This window comes from Nyctereutes procyonoides, unplaced genomic scaffold (genome assembly GCF_905146905.1).
Source record: "Nyctereutes procyonoides isolate TBG_1078 unplaced genomic scaffold, NYPRO_anot_genome, whole genome shotgun sequence".
Classification (NCBI taxonomy): Eukaryota; Metazoa; Chordata; class Mammalia; order Carnivora; family Canidae; genus Nyctereutes; species Nyctereutes procyonoides.
In genome coordinates this window covers 49,893,725-49,919,083 of record NW_026575042.1, presented here as the reverse complement: position 1 = coordinate 49,919,083, position 25,359 = coordinate 49,893,725, and the positions used below count along the sequence as shown (strand labels likewise).

At 45.5% G+C, this 25,359-nt stretch overlaps 1 protein-coding gene across 2 annotated transcripts; it reads left to right on the top strand.

Moving 5' to 3' along the window:
- The first annotated feature begins 2,435 nt into the window (after positions 1 to 2,435).
- CUNH3orf33 (chromosome unknown C3orf33 homolog) lies at positions 2,436 to 25,307 on the top strand. 2 transcript variants are annotated; one of them, XM_055321419.1, is made up of 5 exons: positions 2,436 to 2,569; positions 5,669 to 5,728; positions 9,161 to 9,308; positions 10,841 to 11,001; positions 24,970 to 25,307. In XM_055321419.1, exons 1-5 carry the CDS (start codon positions 2,456 to 2,458, stop codon positions 25,126 to 25,128), a joined length of 642 nt encoding a protein of 213 aa, XP_055177394.1. In that variant the 5' UTR covers positions 2,436 to 2,455; the 3' UTR covers positions 25,129 to 25,307. The 2 variants fall into 2 exon arrangements, with proteins under 2 accessions (XP_055177394.1, XP_055177393.1); XM_055321418.1 differs by lacking the exon at positions 24,970 to 25,307 and adding an exon at positions 16,179 to 16,954.
- Positions 25,308 to 25,359: the final 52 nt, after the last annotated feature.

Genomic DNA, 25,359 nt, shown 5'->3' with positions numbered 1-25,359 from the left:
AGAGAGAGGCAGAGACACAGGCAGAGGGAGAAGCAGGCTCCATGCAGGGAGCCCAACTGGATCCCAGGTCTCCAGGATCACACCCCGGGCTGAAGGTGGTGCTAAACCACTGAGCCACCCGGGCTGCCCCATCTTGACTTCTAAAGGTAATAGGTGCATAAGGTAAAAAAAAAAAAAAAAAATTTCCAGTGATATCCTTGCACTGCCCAATATTGTTGCCACTAGCTACGTGTGACTATTGGAATTAATTAAAATTAATAAAGTTAGAGAGTCAGTTCCTGAGGCTCCTGGCTGGCCTAGTCAGAAGATCCCGGGAGTTCAAGCCCCAGGGGGTCATGAGTTCAAGCCCCATATTGGGCTTAAAGTTTACTCTGAAAAAATAAAACTTCAGTTGCTCAGTTGTACTAGCTGTACGTCGAGCGCAGAATAGCCGCATGTGGCTAGAGCTATGAAACTGAACAAAGTGGATTCACAACATTCCCCTTATTACAAAATGTTCTATAAAAGCTGGCAGGTAGTTAAACCTCCCAACCATTCCTGGCCCAGCCCTTCTCCCCAGGGACAGTCACTGTTGCCTGCCTTTTGCATAGCTTTTCATGGTGCACACACGCATACACATTTTTTCACACAAATGTTATGATGTCATTACTGTTCTCTGTCCTGCTTCTACATTTTTTAAAAAAGATTTTTTTTATTTATTCATGAGACACACACACACACACACACACACACAGAGGCAGAGACACAAGCAGAGGGAGAAGCAGGCTCCATGCAAGGAGCCTGATGTGGGACTTGATCCTGGGTCTCCAGGAGGGGTTAAACTGCTGCGCCACCGGGGCTGCCCTACATTATGTTTTAAAATATACTAATAGGAAAAAAAATAAAAATAAAATATACTAATAGGGGATCCTTGGGTGGCCCAGCGGTTTAGCGCCTGCCTTTGGCCCAGGGTGTGATCCTGGAGTCCCGGGATTGAGTCCCACATCGGGCTTCCGGCATGGAGCCTGCTACTCCCTCTGCCCGTGTCTCTGCCTCTCTCTCTCCCTGTGTCTCTCATGAATAAATAAATAAAATTAAAAAATATATATATACTAATATAGGGAGCCCTGGGTGGCTCATCTGTTTAGTGTCTGCCTTGGGCCCAGGATGTGATCCCGGGGTCCTGGATCAAGTCCCACATCGGGCTCCCTGCATGGAGCCTGTTTTTCCCTTGGCCTGTGCCTCTGCCTCTCTCTGTGACTCTCATGAATAAATAAATAAAAACTTAAAATATATGCTAATATATACTACTACTAATATATTAGTATAGTCAGCTTCTAAATTTAATCAATTAGCAGTTCAATAATGTAGAGCACAGTTGTATTAGGCTTACAAAGCAATTGTGCAAACTTTAAAAAAAAATTTAAATTCAGTTTGCCAACACATCATATAACCCCTAGTGCTCATCCCATCGGGTGCCCTCCTCAGTGCCCGTCACCCAGTCACCCCATTGCCCCCTACCCCTTTGTGTGTTTCCCAGAGTTAGGAGTCTCTCATGGGTTTGTCTTCCTCTCTAATTTTTCCTCCTCAGTTTCCCCTCCTTCCCTTAAGGTCCCTGTCACTATTTCTGATATTCCCCCTACAAGTGAGACCATATGACTTTCTCCCACGGACCTATTTCACTCAGCATAACACCCTCCAGTTCCAACCACATGGAAGTAGACGGTAGGTGTTCGTCGTCCTTCCTGCGCGGGGTCACAGCCCAGGTACGCACCTGGTATCCATCCCTCTGCCCGAGGACACCCGGCTCTCCCACCGCTTGGCCACTGTGCCCATTGCTGGGGGCATCGACTGTGCAAACTTCAGGGCACATCCCACAGATACTGTGTCTGGTTGTACTGGGGAGCGGGGGGGGGGGCGTACTGGATGACCCACGGCCTTTGCGCCTGGCAGGTGTGCAAGCCGCACCGAGGCCGCGCTGCCCGCAGCCGGATGATCCGCTCCGCACCTGCTCGGCCCCAGGCCCCGCCCCGTACCTGCCCCGGGAGGCGGACATCTGGGCATCATGGGGGTTCGCTGTCGCAGGTGTGCAGCCCCCGCCCTCAGGCCAGCGGGGAGCAAAGAGCAGGTCGCCGGGGTTCTCCCGCGCGGCCAAGACCGGGACCCTGCAGCCGGGGAGCCCGGGGGCCCCGCCCCCCCGCGGACCACCCAGGAGCCCCGCTCCAGGAGCCCCGCCCCCCGCGGACCACCCAGGAGCCCCGCCCCCGCCTCCCCTGGAGCCCCGCCCCTGCCCCGTAGCCCCGCCCCCAACTTAAGGATCCCCACCCCCCGCCGACCCCCGGGAGCCCCGCCCCGCCTCCCCTGGAGCCCCGCCCCCGTCTCCGGAGCCCCGCCCCCACCCCAGGAGCCCCGCCCCTCCTCCTCTGAGCCCCGCCCCGCCCCGCGAGGCCCCGCCCGCGCGCCGCCCGCCGGGAACATGGCGGGCCCGGCTGTGGCCGCCGCCTCGCGGCCTGGGGACCCGGACGGAGCGGCGCCCAACGTGGTGGCGCGGGTCTCGCAGTGGGCGGACGACCACCTGCGCCTCGTCCGGGTACCGCAGGCCGCCGGCAGGACGCGCGGTGGGCGCAGGGGGGCGGGCGGGCCCAGGGGCTGCAGCGCGGCCGGGCTGGGCTGGGCTCGCCGCGCGTGAGGGGGCGGGGAGGGAGGGGGCGCCCCGAGACGGGCCCGGCGGGGGGAGGGGCGCCCCGAGACGGGCCCGGCGGGGGGAGGGAGCGCCCCGAGACGGACCCGGCGGGGGGAGGGGGCGCCCCGAGATGGACCTGGTGGGGGAGGGGGCGCCCCGAGATGGACCTGGTGGGGGAGGGGGCGCCCCGAGACGGGCCCGGCGGGGGGAGGGGGCGCCGCGAGACGGGCCCGGCGGGGGGAGGGGCGCCCCGAGACGGGCCCGGCGGGGGGAGGGAGCGCCCCGAGATGGACCCGGCGGGGGGAGGGAGCGCCCCGAGATGGACCTGGTGGGGGAGGGGGCGCCCCGAGACGGGCCCGGCGGGGGGAGGGGCGCCCCGAGACGGGCCCGGCGGGGGGAGGGGCGCCCCGAGACGGGCCCGGCGGGGGGAGGGAGCGCCCCGAGACGGACCCGGCGGGGGGAGGGGGCGCCCCGAGATGGACCCGGTGGGGGAGGGGGCGCCCCGAGATGGACCTGGTGGGGGAGGGGGCGCCCCGAGACGGGCCCGGCGGGGGGGAGGGAGCGCCCCGAGATGGACCTGGTGGGGGAGGGGGCGCCCCGAGACGGGCCCGGCGGGGGGAGGGAGCGCCCCGAGATGGATCTGGTGGGGGAGGGGGCGCCCCGAGACGGACCTGGTGGGGGAGGGGGACACCCCGAGACGGGCCCGGCGGGGGAGGGGGGCTCCCGGAGCCCCGGCGCAGCCCAGGTGTCCCCCAGCCCTCGGGGCCCGCTGGAGGGAGGCCGCGGGCCTGTGGGCCTGGTGCCCCGAGCGGGTGCGGCGGCGGGGAGGACGGGACTGGCCGTCGGTGACCCCGAAGGCCCGGGCGGCTCGGGCGATGGGGCCGCCCCTGGGTCCCTGGTGGTCCGAGCGGCTTCAGCGGGGCCTCGGGGTCCGTGGGGCGTGGGGCCGGTCCTCAGGGCCCTGCGCACAGGTGAGGGACCCTAAGGGACGATGTAGATGTCACCTGGGCCGCGGGAACTGGCCGTGGCCCTTCAGGAACGAGCCCCCGTGGCCCTTGGGGAGCGGGTGAGGCCCGGGGTGACCTGGGCCGAGGCCTGGGCCCAGGAGTCTCCCCTGGAGAATCCCGGAGGGCGGCGGGGAAATCAGCAAAACCGGGTGTCCTGGGGGCAGGTGGAGAGACCGCGGGGGGGAGGATCAGTTCCGGAACTTGTCGTGAGACGGGGGGCACCTGCTTGGGGGTGCACCCCGCGGCCCGGCCAGCACCCCGGCCCCTGCCCTTCAGCTCAGCTCGGGTCCCCAGGCTCCTGCCTTCCACGTGGGAAGCGCTGCAGTCGGTGGTGGCGGTCCTGGAAGATAGGGACACTCGCTGAGTGACTAGGCCTCTCTTCTTCCAGGGAGGCAGACGTTGGCACAGGAGTTATTTCAAGTAAAAAAAAAAAAAAAATGACTTCAATAGATTGAGAGAGGAAACTATTTAAATGAGCACCTGGAGGGACCCCTGGGTGGCTCAGGGCTGAGCATCTGCCTTCAGCTCAGGGTGTGATCCTGGGGCCCGGGGGATCGAGTCTTGCATCCGGCCCCCTGCGAGGAGCCTCTGCTATCTTTAAAAAAGCAAAATAAAATATATTGGCGCACAGCTCTATTACTCCAAGTACCCTGATCACAGAATGTATCCTTAGGTGTACTTCCTTTGTTTTTCTACAAATGGAAAATGCACAAAACAAACACAAGACATGATACGTTGGTGATTGTAAAGGTTTCACTGCCTTATTTATTTTATTTTAAATATTTTATTATTGTTTTTTAAAATGATTTATTTATTCATGAGAGACAGAGAGAGAAGCAAAGACACAGGCAGAGGGAGAAGCAGGCCCCACGCAGGGAGCCTGACATGGGACTCCATCCCGGGTCTCCAGGACCACACCCTGGGCCAAAGGCAGGTGCCAAACCGCTGAGCCACCCAGGGATCCCCTAAAGATTTTTTTTTTTTAATTTTTTTTTATTAATTTTTTATTTATTTATGATAGTCACAGAGAGAGAGAGAGAGAGGCAGAGACACAGGCAGAGGGAGAAGCAGGCTCCATGCACCGGGAGCCCGACGTGGGATTCGATCCCGGGTCTCCAGGATCACGCCCTGGGCCAAAGGCAGGCGCCAAACCGCTGCGCCACCCAGGGATCCCCCCGGGATCCCCTAAAGATTTTATTTATTCAGGAGACACACAGACACAGGCAGAGGGAGAAGCAGGCTCCATGCGGGAGCCGGATGTGGGACTCAATCCCAGGACCCCGGGGTCACGCCCTGAGCAGATGCTCAACCACTGAGCCCCCCAGGCGTCCCACACTGCCTTGTTTTATGTTCCCTGATGTTTGGGGCAAGATCAGAGGTGGATCTAAGTGTCTTCACTTCAACACGAAGACGAATCTTCGCATCCTCATTTCTTTCCGTGTGTGTATTTTCAGCTTCATTGCTTACACACCGAGTCCTGTTTATTGAAGGGAAGCTTGTCAGGTTGTCCCTCTTGTTGAGGGAGCCACAGGGTTCTTCTTTTTAAATTAAACTCTTTTAGGTCTATTTCAGTTTAAATGAAGCACTTTGAAACCATTGATACACTCTTCCTTCCCGACCGTTTACCACATACACATCTGAGGCCCTGGATTGTGAGGTTTCGATGGTCAAGTTTTTCTACCCGTCATTTACATTCCTGCTGTAGGCTCGTTCACGCGTTTAAGGAATTCATGGTTTAAAGGGAAGAGTCAGTGGAGAACAATACAATATTACGTATATAATTATTGTGCACACCAGCTTGTTTGGGAGGAAAAGGGGAAGGTTAATGAGTAGGTGGGCAGATAAAGTTTGTTGAGAGAAATGGGCCTTTAGTTGACGGATGTGCCTTATTTGGACAGATGGGGGAAGGTCAGTCTGCTCCCCCTCCCGCTTCTAATTAGTACTTTTGCTATTATGAATAATAACCAGTGACAATTAATCCTTCAATCTCTTTTTGAAGAACATCAGCACCGTAATGGCCGTAGCTGGAACAATGTTACTTCTAAGAAGCATCCGGATGGTAAGTTAGAACATGACGAGGGCCCTGTGATCCGCAAGCAACAGCTAATCTCTTCTCGTTTCTTTTTTTCTTTTTTCTCTTCTCGTTTCAAGACCATTTTTCTCTCAAGCAGTGCATCATCGTGTTATTCTCATTAGAAGTTTAAAATATTATTTTGGAACAACAAACCTATTTTAAGATCTTGGTTTAAAAGTAACACATCCATCCACAGGATTTTATGGAAAATGATTGCCTAGACTGTATTTCCATAATCGCTTTTTTTTTTTCCGTGCTTAAAAAGGAATCTGTAAAGGATTTAGTTGGCTGGAACGCCGTAATCACTAAATTTGCATTTCAGACGTGTTGGAATGTCTCAAAACCGTTTTGTATAGTGGTTTTAGATTTAGATCACAGTCAAATTATGTCCTGTAGCACTGAATAATTTATGCTTTCTCTGATTTGCAACAATCTGTGAGATCTTTTTAATGAATAGAGCAAGAAGTATGGTGTAAAAAAATAATTTATGCTTTCCGTTAGCATATTTTTTTTGCTGCTTCAGTATTGTTTTTATAATAGATATTGTGGAAAAACCCATTTGATGATTCAAGATTTATAAGTATTTTTTATATGACTGATTCTTGTCACCGGGTGTAATTTTAGTGTCATGTTACAATCTGGAATGGATTTACTGCATCTGCGTATATGAAGGTCCTACATTTCCAATCTCTATATTGTTTTTATATTATCGTTGACGGCGTGGTATTACTTCCTTCATGTCTTCCAACTGTTGCTTTTCCCCCCTGACTCCAGTATGAGAACTTTTATCTTCTTTTTCTTATTGAGTACCTTGAACTCATTTTTAACCTTATATCTAATAATATAATAGGGTTTTTTTCTTTTAACACCTCCATGATTTGTAAGTCATTTGCTTTTAGCTTATATATATTTTTAGCATGGAACTTTTGAAACATTGGTTCTTTTCATTCCACTTTTTTCTTTATGTTACAACCTATGTTCCATGACATTTATACTTTGAAGGTCTCAAAATTGTCAAAATATGAAATGATCTGATTAAGAGTTTAGGTAAAAATAATGCGGAGGGATTATTTGGCTTTTTAGCCCCTAAAAATTATATAAGTCAACTATAGGTTGTTTTAAGTCATATAATATTAGGTATGTTATTAATGCAAATTATTTATTGATTAATATAAATCATATTGGTATGTTATGAAGTTACTCATTTTAGACTATGGTTCTGGTGTCTTTTTTTTCTTAGATTTTATGTTTTTTGAAAATAGTGACTACTGATGAGAAGAGCAAGCTAAGGAGGTAGAAAAAGAACTTTGGAACATTAGGGAACCAAAAATTCTGTGGTGTAACAGTTGGAGAACTTTAGCTACAAATAAGAGAAACCCCGCACAATAGTGGCTTAACCGAGTTAAAAAACCTTTTTTCTCACGTCACAAGACTTCTGGAGACAGGGTGCTGCTGGCATTGCTTCTCTGGCTCAGTGACAGAGTTTTAGGTCTGTATGCTTCTCGATGTCTGTCCTCATGGCACAGAGTGGCTGCTTTATCTCCAAATAGCATATTCATGTTCAGAGCAGGAGGAGAGGGAAAAGGAAGGTGCCAGCCACATCTTTTCCTTTTGTCAAGAAAGCAAAAGGTACCAGAAGCCTTCAGCAGACTTTTGCTTACATCTTTTTATCATATAGCCACCAGTAGTGGGAAAGGAAGTTGGGAAAGCAGCCGTTTAGCTTTTCCATCCCTTACAGTGCTTGATGACAAGGGAGAGAGGCTTGGGAATGGATATTGCATTAACCAACCCCGGGCCTGCCACAAGGCACCCTAATAGCTCCTCTTCAGCTTTCTTTTATATTGTTGTTTTTCTCCTTTTTCCTCCTCCAGTGTTTATCAAACTCTCATATTCTTTCAATTTCTGGTAGAAAATTCCAACTTTAATATTTTTAAAAAATGATGATTGAGTTCAGCACTGTATTAAACACTTGATATATATAATTTCATTTAATACTTAAAATAATCCTATGAAGCAGTATTTTTTTTAAGATTTTACTTATTTATTTAGAGAGTGGGGAGGAGAGGCAGAGGGAGAGAGAATCTCAAGCAGACTCCCCAATGTGTGCAGAGCCTGACATGGGGCTCCATCCCATGACCCTGAGATCATGATCTGAGCCGAAATCAAGAGTTGGATTCGTTTTTTTTTTTTAAGAGTCGGATTTGTAACTGACTGAGTCACCCAGGAGCCCCGGCCCCAACTCTTTAGCACTTACACTTTATCTTAAACCTCTTTATTGCTCTGCAGTTGTATTCTGGTTTTATGTATATTGTTAGCTCACCTTCCAGATAGTGCCTGTTAGGTCACAGAAACACAGCAACTTTCTGCTGTTGAGGGATTACTGGATCTGGAAAAGGTAGATGCAGTGGGATCTGCCTTCAAAGGTTCTTCGCATCCACTGTGAATTCCTTGAGAATGGGAACATGGGTTCTACTTCAGTTTCTTCCCTCAGCTCCTTAATAATTTCTAAAACTCCAAACATCCAGGTACTCTTATGTCTTTTTATGTATGTCCTTTAATGAAAACACATAAAAATTAAAAGGGTGAGACGTTTGGTAATTGAAGAGATCTTGAATGAGCCTCTCTACTTCTTCTGAGTCTTGTCTCCCCTGTGCAAAATAGTTTTGGTTTTCTCATGTGATGTGGTTTCCAGGCTCTTTATCATCTTTTCCCCCCTATTCTAGCTTTGTTCCAGTTGGCGGAAGTCTTTTTGAAATGCAATACCCAGTCTTTTATGAAACGTGGTATTTTCCATTAGGGCTTGGTTTGGAGCAGTGTCTTCCTCACCCTCTCTTGTCTTGGATCCTGTTCCTTACAGTTGCTTGGTGTTTGGACTTTGGTAGGGAGCAGAGAAGAGTGGAGAAGAGAAGGAATTTGTGTGTTTTTTTTTGTAGCCTTGCCGCACCTTCACTCATTTTGAGTTCACGGTTAACTAAAACGTCTTAATCTTTTTCAAAAATGCTACAATTAGTTTATTCTCTTCTATCCTTCATTAGTTTTGGAGAGTAAGGGGAAGACTTTTACATTTTATGCCATCATCCTAATTGTCAACGTCTTTTAAAATACTAAATCTAAATTTTAGTATTCATACTTTTTTTTTCAAAAGATTTAAAGTAATCCGCATGCCCAAAGTGGGACTCTAACCCACAACCCTAATACCAAGAGTTGCATGCTCTACCAACTAAGTCAGGCAGGTGCCCCCCCTCCTATAAACACTTTGATTAAATTGTACTAAGATATCAATATAAAACTAAGGACCAAATTAAAGTTTTTCAGTGGTTATGTCTTCTTGTTAAATGTTTAGATGACAATTTGACATACTTAATTTTAAAATGAAAATAATAACATGTCATAAACCTTTTTTTTATAAATTAACAGACATCAAAATTTACAAGTTCTTCAGATATTCCAGTAGAATTTATAAGAAAGAATGTTAAACTACGTGGACGATTACGCCGAATAACTGAAGATGGTTTAGAAATTGAGCATATTCCCATTACTTTACCTATTATATCTTCATGGAAAAGTAAGTAAAGTGCAAGAAAATGATACAGCTATTTTGGTATTTGTTAATTAGAAGTTATTTGTAAAATGGCAAAAAAAGTCATTTTAAGTTTTAATGACTTTCCATTGTCTGTGAGAGAGTGTGAACTCTTGGCTTTAGATACAAGGAACTGTTTAATTTGGCTCCAGATTTCCTTCTCTCCTGCCTCCTCTTTTTATTCAGCCGTTTGCTATTTCATTCAGGCAAATGTATTCACAAATCCTGAGCAACTGCGATGTTCTGGGCCATGCGCTAGCTGTGCATGGGGTGAAGCCAACAAGACTGCTCTTTGGAGCTTACAGTCTTAACTGGAAAATAGACAGCAGACGAGTGAAAATTGTTCAAAGAGGTATGAGAAGGGACAGGTACTAGTCTGAGCATAACCGGGAGTCATGCGTGCGGGGAACCCACGCCTGTACGTGGTCAGAGAAAGCCTCGATGGGCTGTTCCGAGATCAGAGACCTGAAGGATGAGGGAGGCTCTCTAGGTAGGGCCTGTGTGGGCATGAGTTTGGCTCCCGGAAGCTCTCCGTGACTCCCCAGCAGAATTAGCCTCTTTCTCTACTGCACCCACAATAATTTATACACCCTGCAGTTAGTACTTAAACACGTTTTCCTATAATCCTGCGTTTAGGTTTATCTCCTCCCCCTGCGCTGAGCATCTGGTGGGCTTGGACCCTTTCCTACTTAGCTCATTATTCACAGTCCCTAGAGAAATGATTATTAGCCGACAGAGACTTGGTAAAACTCGTTGAATAAATTTAGTTATATTTTAAGTTCTTCTTCATATCATTTTTTTCCATATCATTTTAATTTTATAAAGAAAGGGGCTCTTATCTTTTACCTTCAAATGAATGAATTTCACTCTGTCCAACAAGATATGACTGTAAAGGAATAAGATTGGGTTTTCTTTTCCCCCCAACATGCCTAACATGATCAGTTCTTTTAACAAATCAAACAGGAATTAAATAATTTGAATGACTCTAGTTCCCTAAGGAGAGAGAACCTGGGATGGATGTTTGTCAGCCATTTTAATCTAAGCAGGATCGAGACTTCCTGGGTCCTCTACCTTCTCAGTCGTTGTAGTTCTGCTGTAAAAATCTAAATCTCTTCTCTCTGAAACAGTGAGGACTCTTAGGTGCTCAGGCAGCAAAGGCACCAACTGGGTTTGTCCAGGTTGTACACTGCACAACTCCGGGGGTGCTATTCAGGGGGAACCTGCTTCCAGGGGTCACGCAGTGCCACAGCACTGTAAATTGCCATATGTGTGTTGTTATTATTAATGGGTTCTCCATTTTGTTCTGGAGCTTCCTGGGATGGAGTTTTTACATTATTCCATATGTAACATGCTTGAGTTGCTGTAAAAGAAAACTTGAACACAGATACAAATCTAGAGGAGTCTGGGTGTTTGTACATAAACATGATCCAGCTGTTTCGGTGGGGGGCACGTGACTTTGAAATTTGCTTTTGCCACGTGGTATTAAAGCCAGACAATTTTCTACCTAACCTTTTTAGAAGAGCCCTGTGGTGTTCTGCTGGTTAAGCTGGCAGGAGTAGAACTCACTGAAACTGGGAAGTTGTGGTTACAGGAAGAGTTGAAGCCTTCCCAACTGCTATGGTTTCAACTTCTTGGAAAGGAGAATTCAGCACTCTTTTGCTATCTTCTAGTGAATAAGGTAAGTAGTGTGAGGAAATAACGAGCCACGTTATATTCTTTGTATTTACACATAAACATCATTAACCAGAACCTTGAATCTATAATGGGACTGAATTCTGGTCTTCACTGCTAGTCATAGTGATTATGTTTAGAGAACCAGGTCTTTTCATGCATGTATAAATTTTGTTTCTTATATATTAATATATACTTATTAATATGTAAATACAGAAATACAGAAAATACAAAAAATCAAGAAAATGGAAAAAACTTAAAATTATTAATGACTTTAGACATTGCTAATTTAAGGATGATCTTGATGTATTTACATGTACATGAGTATAATACATCATCCTTGTTTGGACGCCTGGGTGACTCAAGTGGTTGAGCTTCAGCCTTTGGCTCAGAGCATGACACTGAGGCCCTGGGATCGAGTCCCGCATCGGGCTCCCTGTGCCTCTCTCTCTGTGTCGCTCATGAATAAATAAATAAAATGTTTAAAAAAATATATCATCTTTGTGCTTAGAAACTGCTTGTTGGGTGAGCCCTGTCAACTGGAAACCACAAAGAAGGGTGTTTTCCGAAGTAAATACTGCTTAGTCTTTGAACTTTAAAGTTGAGCATATTTAAATACTGTTTATGATCAGTAATGCATCATCTGAAAACTTTGTCTCAGAGTATTCTTACTGTTATGATTGGCCATGGCCACCGTGTACCCCGGGGCTTCATCACTGTTGCTGTGTCACTGTCCTGAGCCTTGTGTGTCCCTTACTTCATGCTAATTTTGGTAGACAATTACTGAAAAAAGAAAGTACAAAGTAAATAAAGTATTATGACAGGATTAAGAACAATTTTATGGGATCCCTGGGTGGCACAGCGGTTTAGCGCCTGCCTTTGGCCCAGGGCACGATCCTGGAGACCCGGGATCGAATCCCACGTCAGGCTCCCGGTGCATGGAGCCTGCTTCTCCCTCTGCCTATGTCTCTGCCTCTCTCTCTCTCTCTCTCTCTCTGTGTGACTATCATAAATAAATAAAAATTAAAAAAATAAATAAAAACAAAAAAAGAACAGTTTTATTTACTTTTTATTTTTTTTATTTTTAATATTTTATTTACTTATTCATGGGAGACAGAGAGAGAGAGAGAGAGAGAGAGAGAGAGAGAGAGAGGCAGAGACACAGGCAGAGAGAGAGAGAAGCAGGCTCCATGCAGGGAGCCCGACATGGGACTCGATCCCGGGTCTCCAGGATCATGCCCTGGGCTGAAGGCAGGTGCTAAACCGCTGAGCCACCCAGGGATCCCCCAAGAACAGTTTTATTTTTAAAGTCCATTATTATATAACAAAAATAATCTGAAGGAAAAAATAACCTCATGTTAAGGTGATTAAAATTGTAACCATTTTATTTTTTTTTATTTTTATTTTTTTAGTAAATTAATTTTTATTGGTGTTCAATTTACCAATATACAGAATAACACCCAGTGCTCATCCCGTCAAGTGTCCCCCTCCGTGCCCGTCACCCATTCACCCCCACCCCCCGCCCTCCTCCCCTTCCACCACCCCTAGTTCATTTCCCAGAGTTAGGAGTCTTTATGTTCTGTCTCCCTTTCTGATATCTCCCACACATTTCTTCTCCCTTCCCTTATATTCCCCTTCACTATTATTCATATTCCCCAAATGAATGAGAACATACACTGTTTGTCCTTCTCCGATTGACTTACTTCACTCAGCATAATATCCTCCAGTTCCATCCACGTTGAAGCAAATGGTGGGTATTTGTCGTTTCTAATGGCTGAGGAATATTCCATTGTATAATTGTAACCATTTTAATTCTTCAGAGCGTTTTGAACTATTCATAGAAAGCCTAATGAAACTCATTAATCTCTGTATGCCCAGATCACATTTTTGTTCTTTTAAAATAAGAATTATCCACACTGATAGGTTGAAATGGCTTACGTTTGAAAGTAAGCTGGTAGGGGTGCCTGGCTGGCTCAGTCAGTGGAACATGCAAGTCTTGGAGTTGTGAGTTCAAACCTCATGTTGGGTGTAGAGATTACTTACAAATCACTTTTTTTTTTTTTTTTTTGAAGTAAGCTGGTAAAACAAAATATATAAAGATGCCAAAGGTTGGGGATCCCTGGGTGGTGCAGCGGGTTAGTGCCTGCCTTTGGCCCAGGGCACGATCCTGGAGACCCAGGATCGAATCCCACGTCGGGCTCCTGGTGCATGGAGCCTGCTTCTCCCTCTGCCTGTGTCTCTGCCTCTCTCTCTCTCTCTGTGTGTGACTATCATAAATAAAAAAATAAATAAATAAAGATGCCAAGGTTTTACAAAAACGTTATCTTCTCTGGGCGCCTGGTTAGTTTAGTTGGTGGAGCGTGTGACTCTTGATCCTGGGGTCATGAATTAGAGCCCCACCTTGGGTGTAGAGATACTTAAAAAATTTTAAAGAAATGTTGGGGCACCTGGGTGGCTTAGTAGGTTAAGCATCCAACTCCAGATTTCTGCTCAGGTCATGATCTCAGGGTACTGAGATCCACCTGGCATTGGGCTCTGCATTCAGCAGCGAGTCTGCTTGATATTCTCTGCTTCTCCCTCTGCCCCTTCCCCTGCTGGTGCAAGTGCTGCAGGGGGAGGGATAGAGAGAGAAGCAGACTCCCCACTTTTGCTGAGCAGGGAGCCCGATGTGGGGCTCTGTCCCAGGACCCTGAGATCATGACCTGAGCCGAAGGCAGCTGCTTAACTGACTGAACCCCCAGGTGCCCCAAATAACATCGTTAAAAAAATTTTTTTTAAAAAGCAAAAAATAATAAGAATAAATAAAAATACAAATAAAAAATTAAAAACTATTTTAAGTTCAGAAGTGTATTTAATTTATTCTCAAAACCACCCTATGGAGTCACTGTTTTTACTCCCGTTTGCAGATGGGACTCAGGGTAATGAAGTGGAAGAGGCTGCATGCAGCCTAGCTCTTTCTGGCTCTCGAGCTCGCACTTCACCTTACATACTTTAGCTTGTATTGCTTCCTACGTGACCCAACTATGCGGTATGCAGACTCTGGTAATTTACATCTGTTCAATTTTACTAAAGTGTGAGATTGAATTTTAGTTATTCTGATTTTGGTTTAAGTGAATGAGCTCTTAAAATTCGAAATATTGAGGAATATATGGTAAGCCCTTTCAAATTATATTTATTGGGATCCCTGGGTGGTGCAGCAGTTTAGCACCTGCCTTTGGCCCAGGGCACGATCCTGGGGACCCCGCGTCGAGTCCCACGTCGGGCTCCCGGTGCATGGAGCCTGCTTCTCCCTCTGCCTGTGTGTCTCTGTCTGTCTGTCTGTCTCTCTGTGTGTGTGTGTGTGTGTGTGTCTATCATGAATAAAAAAAATAAAATCTTTAAAAAAATAAATAAATAAAAAATAAAATTGTATTTATTTATTCACATTATGATTGAAAGTTACTGCATTTAAGGGAAAAAAGATTACCTGGTTCTTTCAGAAAGTCTTAGAAAATGTCTCCTGCTTTAAACCTGGAGTTTTCACATTATTAGAATTTAACTGCGAAGTATTTGACTAACAGAGCTATTAAATTATTAATACTTTGTTAAAATTAATCTTGTTAATTTAGAATGCCACAAGGACTATATAAATAGCTAAGCAGGATTTCTTTTTTTTAAATGATTTTCTAGATTTTTAAGTAATCTCTACACCTAACACGGGGCTCAAACCCACAACCCTGAGATCTAGAGTCTTAGCTCCACTGACTGAACCAACCAGGTGCTGCAGCAGAGTCATTTATTTATTTATTTGTTTGTTTATTTATTTAATTATGAGAGAGAGAGAGGCAGAGACAGGCAGAGACAGGCAGAAGGAGAAGCAGGCTCCATGCAGGGAGCCCGACGTGGGACTCCATCCAGGGACTCCGGGGTCACGCCCTAAGCCGAAGGCAGATGCTCAACCACTGAGCCACCCAGGGACCCCAGCAGAGTCACCTTCATCCTGTAAATTAGTAGGAAAAATCCCATTTTTCTGGTTTTATTAGGAAGTGAGATGAAGGAAATTTCCTGAAGGATGAAGAGTCAAGGTCTAGGACTATTTTTAATGTTATTTTGTGGGAAGGTTTTTAAAAGTGTATTTACATACCAGCACCTTCCTACACACTGGAATTCTGAACCTAATATAATAATTCAGTGATGGGGCCGCCCGGATGGCTCAGTGGCTTAGCGCCAGTTACAGTCCCGGGTGTGGTCCTGGAGACCCAGGATCCAGTCCCACATTAGGCTCCCTGCATGGAATGGAGCCTGCTCCTCCCTCTGCCTGTGTCTGTGCCTCTCTCTCTCTCTCTCTGTGTGTGTGTGTGTCTCTCATGAATAAATAAATATAATTTAAAAAAAATAATTCAGTGGTGATTCAGTTCATTTTGCATTTGTATACTTCTCGGGTTGTCTCTGGCCTTCTGTGGTTTTGCCTATATTGTGTGCTCCTTTCCCTCTCCAAACTGCAAACAAACTAAAACACTTTTTATACTTTATTAGCCTCTTTGGGTTAGAAGGCCCGTGAGTCTGTGGAGAACTATATGTTATAAAAGAGGCAACTCAGGGGGGCTCCGGTGACAGGGGCCTGGGATGAGCCCTGCCTCAGGTCTGCTCAGCGGGGAGGCAGCTTCTCCCTCTGCCCCCCTCCCCTGCTCTCTTTTCTCTTTCTCTCAAATAAATAAATAAAATCTCAAAAAAAAAAAAAAAAAAAGAGGCAATTAACTTTGAACAAGGATCTCTTCTAGTAATGAAAATCTTGGGTTTAACATTATGTGTTTTTAAAGTCTTGGGGATTCTTTTGCTTTATGTTTTTTGGCTTTTCTCTGGAGGAAAAGTTGCTGAATGACTTTTTCTTAAAGATTTTATATATCTATTTATGTTTGAGAGAATGTGTGTGTGTTGGGGAGGGCAGCAAGTGCGGGAAGAGAGTATCTCCCACAGACTCTGCACTGAGTATGGAATCCGACCAGGGCTTGATCTCACGACCCTGAGATCATGACCTGAGACAAAATCGAGAGTTGGGCACAGCACACTGAGCCACCCAGGAACTCCTCTGAATGGTTTAATATAACTGCTTGTAAATAATATAAATTCTGAAGTTAAGAAGATGTTATGGGTGTAGTAGCAGTTTTCTTAAGTAATTGGATTGTGTTATTTTTTTTATTCAAGGGTAGATATTTTAGTGTGAGTCTGAATGAAGAAATTTTGAGAAGAGGCCTTGGCAAAACTGTTCTTGTTAAAGGGCTAGATTACGATTCTAAAATCTATTGGACAATTCACAAAAAATTACTTAAAGCCGAATTAACAGCCTTAAGAAAAGGAGAAGGAATATGGAAGGAAGAATCTGAAGAAAGTTATTTGGAAAAATTCAAAGGCTCCTGGAGAGAAATATGGAAAAAAGACAGTTATTTTAAAAAAATCGGGTCAGATTTCAATTTGAAAAAAGAAAGTTACTATGACAAATTTAGAAGGATTTATGAAGCATGGAAAGACAACATAAATAACTACTCCTTAATACTGAAGTTCAGAGAACTTATGAATCGCATACACTTCCGTAGAAAAGGATGAAATATTCCAAGAGGTCTGGAGGTGACCCACCCAGAAAAGAGCAAAATACGTTTTCATTGAGTTGAAATGGAAATTTCTCCAAATAATTGAAGTTGCTACTCTAACGGTATTTAAATATTTAAGACATGATTGTTTTAAATGTAATATCAGAATAATTTAAGCAATCTGTGCTTACTATGCCTTGGGAAAAACGACATACTCTATAATGTTACCAGGATAAAGGTTGTATTCCTGTAGTGTTAATATTTGAAGAGAGAGTTTAACTATTGGATACTGTTACTTTAGTTATTTGGGGCAGCCAAATTTAATTTTGGTTGAAAGAGAATATCTGTTTATTCTTCCAGTTTTGATTACTTATAATAAAATAACTCTTTATACATCATGTCTGAGGCTACTCTTTTCCCCTATCTGGTTTCTAACTGCTGGTGAATTTGGGGAAAAGCTACATGAGTACATGAGAAGGTCTCATTTCTAGTAATAAATAAAGAACGGGGGGATCCCTGGGTGGTGCAGCGGTTTGGCGCCTGCCTTTGGCCCAGGGCGCGATCCTGGAGACCCTGGATCAAATCCCACGTCGGGTTCCCGGTGCATGGAGCCTGCTTCTCCCTCTGCCTGTGTCTCTGCCTCTCTCTCTCTGTGTGTGACTATCATAAATAAATAAACATTTTTAAAAAAATAAAGAACGGCTAATTTCTACCTGTTGTTAGATGAAGGGGATAACCCTCTGGACAGAAACATGAGAATAATTATAAGGACAAGAAGCAACATGCTGAGAGTGACAGCACCCAAGACACAAAGAGTAGGGATATAACCTAAGACATTGCTGAGTTCCTGAAGTAGCCAATCTTTCAGATATCTTGCCTAATTCCTCGTGTGACATGGTAAATTTCTTTGTTTATAAAGCCAGTTTGAGTTGGTTTGAGGATCTGATCTGTACATATACTTGCTGCTAAAATCATCCTAACACTACGTACAAGCTTCTTGCATAACCGCAGTGATCATCCCCTAACATCCATGATGTCTGTAGAAGGTTTTCTTTATTATTATTATTTTTTTTTTTGTTTATTCATTTATGATAGATAGAGAAAGAGAGGCAGAGACACAGGCAGAGGGAGAATCAGGCTCCATGCCGGGAGCCCGACGCGGGACTCGATCCCGGGAACTCCAGGATTGCGCCCTGGGCCAAAGGCTGGCGCCAAACCACTGAGCCACCCAGGGATCCCCCTGTAGAAGGTTTTCTTGATGATCTGTGATGCCGACAAAAGTATCATGAGGTCCAAGTAGTTGACTCCTGTTATTTTATTTTAATTTTTTAAAAAAGATTTTATTTATTCATGAGGCACCCAGCGAGAGAGGCAGCGACACAGGCAGACGGGGAAGCAGACTTCCTGCGGGGCGCGCTATGCGGGGGGGGGGGGGGGGGGGGGGGGGGGGGGACTCAATGCTGGGATCCTGGGGTCACGACCTGAGCCAACGGCAGACGCTCAGCCGCTGAGCCCTGAGGCGTCCCCAGTTGACTCCTGTTAGACTCAGTAATACAGCATGAGAACTTTATTGCTGCTTCCTGACTGCTGGTGAAACATAAAGTAGATTCCCCAACATTTTCTAATGAAACAGCATTAATTTTCAGTAAGGTCTCACATCTTCCACAGATTCTTTTAACTTCCATTCAAATTGCCTCAAGATATCAAATATTAAAATAGAAAAGATGATATCAATGACAGAAAACAGGGGAAGATGCTATTAATTAGCTAGATAGTTTTGTAAACTATGATGAAGTGGAATTGGATTAAGATATGATTCTATGGTCAGTGTTTTTCAGGAAAGAAGGCGGTGTTCATCTAGAAATTAATCCCATGCCCTAGTTTGGGATCTCTGAGTGATCCGAATTCCTTTTGGTCAGGTCCAGATTAATTCTTCATGACCTGGTAGCGTAAGGCCAAATGTCAATGCACCCAATCCATGATATGGAGGGAAAATAGGATGTCAGTAGTTGCGAGCATGTGTCTTCTTCAGGCGGACAGGGATAATGTGACACCCAGGCCTGCAGCGTGTGAAATTCTTGGTCAGCCTTGGATGCTCCAGTTCTTCTCTACAGAAGGTTTTTCCTTATCTTCCATAGCCTCTTCAAAGGATCTTCCATTAGGAGGAGGATCCACCCTTTGAGGGCTGGACAACTTAGTAGCCTGTTTGGTTGATGTGGCTTCACGGTCAAAGGGTTGAGCAATCACAACCCTTTTTTTTTCTCCCAGAGATTTAATCCCATGTGGCTTGGAGATCTGTTGGTTTGCAGGGCAGAAGGTGCACGTGGGGTCCTGCTGACCATACTTGTTTCTGTTCTGAGCACTATTACTTTGCTTTTTATTTTTTAATTTATTTTTTTAAAGATTTTATTTATTCATGAGAGACAGAGAGAGAGAGAGAGAGAGAGAGGCAGAGACACAGGCAGAGGGAGAAGCAGGCTCCATGCAGGGAGCCCGAAGTGGGACTCCAGGATCACGCCCTGGGGCGAAGGCAGAGCTAAACTGCTGAGCCACCAGGCTGCCCTATTTCTTTGCTTTTTAAAGGACATGCTGGAGCAGTGTTTTTTGACTGTAGGCTATGAAGCATCAGTGAGATGTGAAATCAATTTCTTGAGTTGCCATGATCTATTAAAAAAGAAAGAAAAAAGAACAGAACAGGGGCGTCTGGCTGGCTCAGTGGTAGAATGTGCAACTCTTGATCTTGGGGTCCTGAGTTCGAGTCCTATGTTGGGCTAAGAAAAACAGAACAGAAAAAAATATATTGGAGGGCATTGCACATAGCAATGATAAATGTTATTTTTTGTTGCTGTTAAATTTTTCTAAATATATTTGAATACATGTACTGGCCTGCAGTGCAAAAGTATATGGGTTACTGAAAAATCACTGCGGATCTCATTTTCTAGCACTCTTTTGAAGAGGCCTGATGAAAAGATTTCCATAACTAAAGTGAGGGCATATAATTCAGAGAGAAGTAGAGTTTTTTAAAAATTGAGGTAAGGGGATAATTACTTCTATTTTCTGTTTTGTTTTGGTTATCAAAACATAGCTTTAGCACTTGGGCAGTGAAATTGAGAAATTAGTGCCCTCTTCTGTTCTTCCACAAACACTGAACGCAGATCTGTTTTAGCATTTGCCACATTATAATTATTTCTCTGTCCTCTCTCTTCCAAAGTAGAATGGATCCTGCAACTCAAATCATACCTTATTAAATATTGGAGCATTTCTGCTTTCTCCACAGCATTTAGTCCAGTTTCTTGTTTGTTGGGAACTCCCCGAATATTTGTTAAATTAAGGAATGAAATAAAGAATGAAGTAGACGGGGGGCACCTGGCTGACTCAGTTGGTAGACATGTGACTTGATCGCAGAGGTGTAAGTTCCAGCCCCACACTGGGTGTAGAGATTACTTTAAAAAAAAAAGAAAATCTTAGGGACGCCTGGGTGGCTCAGTGGTTGAGTGTCTGCCTTGGGCCCAGGGTGTGACTCTGGGGTCCCAGGATCGCGTCTCACATCAGGCTCCCTGCATGGAGCCTGCTTCTCCCTCTGCCTGTGTCTCTGCCTCTCTCTGTGTCTTTCATGAATAAATAAATATAATCTTAAAAAAAAAAAATCTAAAAAAAAAAAAAAAAGAAGTGAACCATTCCTGTGTTGCCTATTCATTTTGACCAGGACCTATTTTCTTTCTTTCTTTCTTTCTTTCTTTCTTTCTTTCTTTCTTTCTTTCTTTCTTTCTTTCTTTCTTTCTTTCTTCCTTCCTTCCTTCCTTCCTTCCTTCCTTCCTTCCTTCTTTCCTTTCCTTTCTTTCTTTCTTTCTTTCTTTCTTTCTTTCTTTCTTTCTTTCTTTCTTTCTTTCTTCTTTCCTTTTTTGGACCTATTTTCCCAGTCTCCTTTTCCTCTATACATCTCATGATCCTACACTGTGAAGATTCATTTGCCTTTAGTGGTCTGAAAGAACAACTTTAAAACGTGTCAGATTTGAAAATGATAGTTATTTTGGGCAAATCAAGCCCTTAAATACATATTTAGCATAAACACTTAAATGAAACAAAACTAACATATAACGTTTATTTATTTATTTTAATTTTTTAAAATTTTACTTATTCATGAAAGACACAGAGAGAGAGAGGCAAAGACACAGGCAGAGGGAGAAGCAGGCTCCACGCAGGGAGCCCGATGTGGGACTCGATCCTGGGACCCTGGGATCACGCCCTGGGCCAAAGGCAGGTGCTAAACTGCTGAGCCACCCGGGCTGCCCAACATATGGCTTTTAAAATGAAAATTTTCCTTTTACTATGTTTGTGTGGAAAAACCTAAACATTTGTCTTCTGGTTAAAAAAACAGGTGTTAGTAATACAGAGCGGGTATACGCCATTAGGATCCCAAATTGTACAGGAACAGGAGAATTTTCCTTATGGTATAAATCGCCTTCCCCGTCCTCAGCTTTCAAAGCTTCAGAGATTGCGCTCTGGCTTAGCACTTTTATTTTTCCTCTTCACAATACAATTTGCTCCTTTGCCTGAGCTTCTGTTCAACGTCTACAGCAATGATGCAATGATTGCTCCAGGAGACGACTGGGCCGCAACTGGGTAGGCTGTGAAGATCCATTTTTCTTTCAGTGATATTTTGGGATTCTGCAGGAATTTTTATTTTTATTTATTTATTTATTTATTTATTTATTTATTTATTTATTTATTTATTTATATATTTAGATTTTATTTATTTATTCATGAGAGACAGAGAAAGAGGCAGAGACACAGGCAGAGGGAGAAGCAGGCTCCATACAGGGAGCCCCATGTGGGACTCGATCCCCGGTCTTCAGGATCAGGCCCTGGGCTGAAGATGGCGCTAAACCGCTGAGCTACCAGGGCAGCCCCTGCAGGAATTTTTAATGGTAGTGTGGGAGGAGGAACCCAGTATATTCCATCATGAAAAAATGTAATCTCAAAGTTTCAGTACTATTTCCTGGGCCCGGGAAAGTCTTTGAGTCGCGTTGGTCCTGCCCAGCAGGCTCTGACCTCTTGAAAGTTGTAGATACTACCTCTGTGGGAGGTCTTTCTGGAAACAAGACTCACTGAGCTGGGTTGTGAAGCTCTTAGGAGAAAGGAAAGGGGGCTCTGTCTTTCTCTGACACTACTGTTGCCTTTACTCCCTGCCCCTCAACCACCGGGAGAAAACAAACCAGTTGGAGAAAAATAGAAAATGGGAAAAAAAAAATTTTATTTCTATTTTTTTTTAAGATTTAATTTATTAATGAGAGACAGAGAGAGAGAGAGAGAGGCAGAGACACAGGCAGAAGGAGAAGCAGGCTCCATGCAGGGAGCCCAACGTGGGACTCGATCCCGGGTCCCCAGGATCACACCCTGGGCCAAAGGCAGGCGCTAAACCGCTGAGCCCCCCGGGGATCCCCAGAAGTTCACTTTAATTAGCGTGATTTCTGCCTTTTAAAAAGTACTCGTTCTGGGGCGCCGGGCTAGCTCTTTGGGAAGAGCGTGAGACTCTTGATGTTGGGGTTGTGAGAGTGAGCCCCGCTTTGGGTGTAGAGATTGCTAAAAAATAGAAACTTGAATTAAAAAAAGTATTCATTCCTTGGTGGGAACTGAATGTCTCTTAAGACGTATAACTGGGGTTTAAGAAAATCTTAGTTGAATTGAAGGACTTCACCTAGACGGTATCAAAGTAGGAAGCCTGGAGTTCCGAATTCCAGGATCTTGTATATATATTTGTTACAAGATGCACTTTAAGATTTTTACTTATAAGCAATCTCTACACCCAGAGTAGAGATCTCGAACCCACAACCCTGAGATCGAGAGCCACATGTTCCACTGGCTGAGCTGACCAGGCGCCCCTGCTTGTAATATTTTTGATATTTCCATATAGAAAGGGCAAACAATTGTATAGGCTTGTTCTAGAGAAAATTTGAACCGGCCATTTAAAATTGGAGCACTTTGGGCACCTGGGTGGCTCAGTTAAGTGGCTGACTCTTTTTTTTTTAAATTTTTATTTACTTATGATAGTCACACAGAAAGAGAGAGAGAGAGAGAGAGAGAGAGAGGCAGAGACATAGGCAGAGGGAGAAGCAGGCTCCATGCACTAGGAGCCTGACGTGGGATTCGATCCTGGGTCTCCAGGATCGTGCCCTGGGCCAAAGGCAGGCGCTAAACCACTGCGCCACCCAGGGATCCCTAAGTGGCTGACTCTTAATTTTGACTCAGGTCATGGTCTCCGGGTCCAGGGATCAAGCCCCACATTGGGTTCTGTGCTCAGCGGGGAGTCGGCTTCAGGATTCTCACTCCTCCTCTGCCCCCTCTCGCTCTTGTGCTCTCTCTCAAATAAGTAAATCGTTAAAAAAATGAGGGAGCACTTAAAAATGTTACTGTCTATTGGCAAGGAGTTGGCCCTACGTTTGTTTTCCTCTGGAGGCCAAATACATTTCAATGTGTGGACTTTGCTAGCGTTTAAAAGCTTTAAATAGGGACGCCTGGGGGGCTCAACAGTGGACCATCTGCCTTCAGGGCGTGATCCTGGAGTCCTGGGATCCGGCTCCCCACGTGGGGCCTGCTTCTCCCTCTGCCTGTGTCTCTGCCTCTCTCTCTGTGTCTCTCATGAATAAATAAACAAAATCTTTAAAAAAAAAATAAAAGCTTTACATAGGTTACCATTAACAGTAGTAATTTATTTACGAAGTAATCTCTCCCCTGTAACGGGGTGCTCGAGCTCACAATCCCAAGATCAAGAGTTGCATGCTCCAGCAACTGAGACAGCCAGGCACCCCTAAAACAGCACCCGACAACTCTGAGCGCTCGTTTGGCGCGAGGCATTTTGCTGAGAGCTTCATCTGTGGTCTCATTTAGCTATTTTGCAGGCGTGCGTTCCTTCCGTTAACCGAGGGCACAGCACTGCCAGAATGTGTTAATTTATGAAGCAAAGTACTTCAGTGAATTTCCCCACATTCCTGAATAGATAAAAGATGATCAAAATATTAATAATTGTTGAAACTGGGGGGATCCATACATAGGGTTTGATCCATACATCATACTCTTCTACTTTTGGGAACTCTTCCCAAGATCAGCCGTCCTGCCTATGTTCCTTTCTGGACGTTTCCAGCTGAGGGTAACAGTGGCTTACTTGCGGGGATGAATGTGTCTGCAGCTGGGGACAGAAAGATTGGTGGCATTTACGCTGCACCCCCCACCCAGTTCTTCCAAACGCACACAGGAATTTTCTCTCTCTCTCTCTCTCTTTTTTTATATAAATCTCTGTCATATGCATAGAAATCTATGCAAAGGTGTTCAGGGCTTTCTTTGGTGGCAAGTTCAGGAGGTGGCACTGTTGGGGACCCTTGCTCTTTTTATCTCCCAGACTCCACTGTTACCTTCATTTGGGAAGAGCAGCTTCCTTCCTATGGGGGCCAGATGCTCCCTAACTCCACACAGTTCTGGTGGGGTGGGGCTGCTACCCCAAGTGCCCCAGCTCCTGGCCGTAGGGCTGGGTGTGTAATCAGAGACTGGCCACACATATACTCTACTTGGTGTTGACCACCTTCGTTGACCTGTGGATGGACACGTGACCTGAACCAGGTCAATTAGGATCCTTTCCTACAATCGTATTTACAGATGGTAAAACCAAAAAACAAAACAACAACAAAACACCCCCCCAAAACCAACACCACCATCCCCTCCCCACCGCCACCACAAGGCCTCTTTCCCCTGGGATCACGAGCTGAGGTCATGGAGCTGTCCCTGGTAACGCTCTCTCCACCCACCGGCCTGTGGAAAAGCTCATCTATAATAGGAAAAAATAAGGTCAAAACATTGACAAAACCAGGGAGAAAAAGAGTAGGCTCAAGAGTGAGAATGAATGTGGGAAAGCAACGATGATGGTGCTTGGCCGAAGCCCTGATGCTCTCCTCTCTGTTGCAAGATGGGAGTCAGTCCCCAGTCCCCGGGCGCTTCCCTCAAGTGAGTGGGTTGCGGTTCTGTTATTTGTATGTCGTTTGTGTTTGTATTTTGTTATTTGTAAAGGTGGGCCCGAAGGAGAGCTACTGCTCGGTGCTTCGGGTACTTCGGGTACCGGGTACCGGGTGAACTCCAGCTGGGAATTACCATCACGCAGTGTCTGGAACATGCAAGTGCTCACGAAATATGTGCAGAGAGAGAGAGAGAGAGAGAGAGAGAGAGAGAGAGAGAACTCCTCCTCCATCCCCGTTAAGCCCTTTGGTGGTTTTATCTGACTTGTTGGTGCATCGATTGAAATAGAATATTTATCTCCTTGGCCCGCTTGATGGATGTGACTTGCAGATGTTTGCTGATTACATCGGAGTGTCTCCAGTACGACTGTATTTGCAACTGAAAGCCCCTTTTTGTACCGCCAGAAACATCAGCTTTCAACCCAGATTCCTAAGACTCTGGTTCTCCAAGAAGCCCTTGATGACGCAGCACACGGGCCCACCTCCGAGCACATCGGTCAGCTTACCAGCTCTCGGGCACCTTTACACGAGTGTCGGGCGCCCTGGGGATCAGGGCAGGGGTGACGGGTGGAAGTCTGGCAGCTCTTTAGAAGGGAGGCCAGGCGGTGCTGTGCCAGTATAATTAATGAGAGTCATCGCTCTGGAAGCCAGAGGAGAGTGGGGGTGGGGAAGGAGGTCTCTCACCAGTAAATGGCATTTAAGAAAAATCGGTGCTTTCATGGCCCTTTTACTGCACAGACGAGGTTAAGTCAAAGGACTGCTGTAAAGGGCCTTGGGGAACTCTGCGCGGAGGAG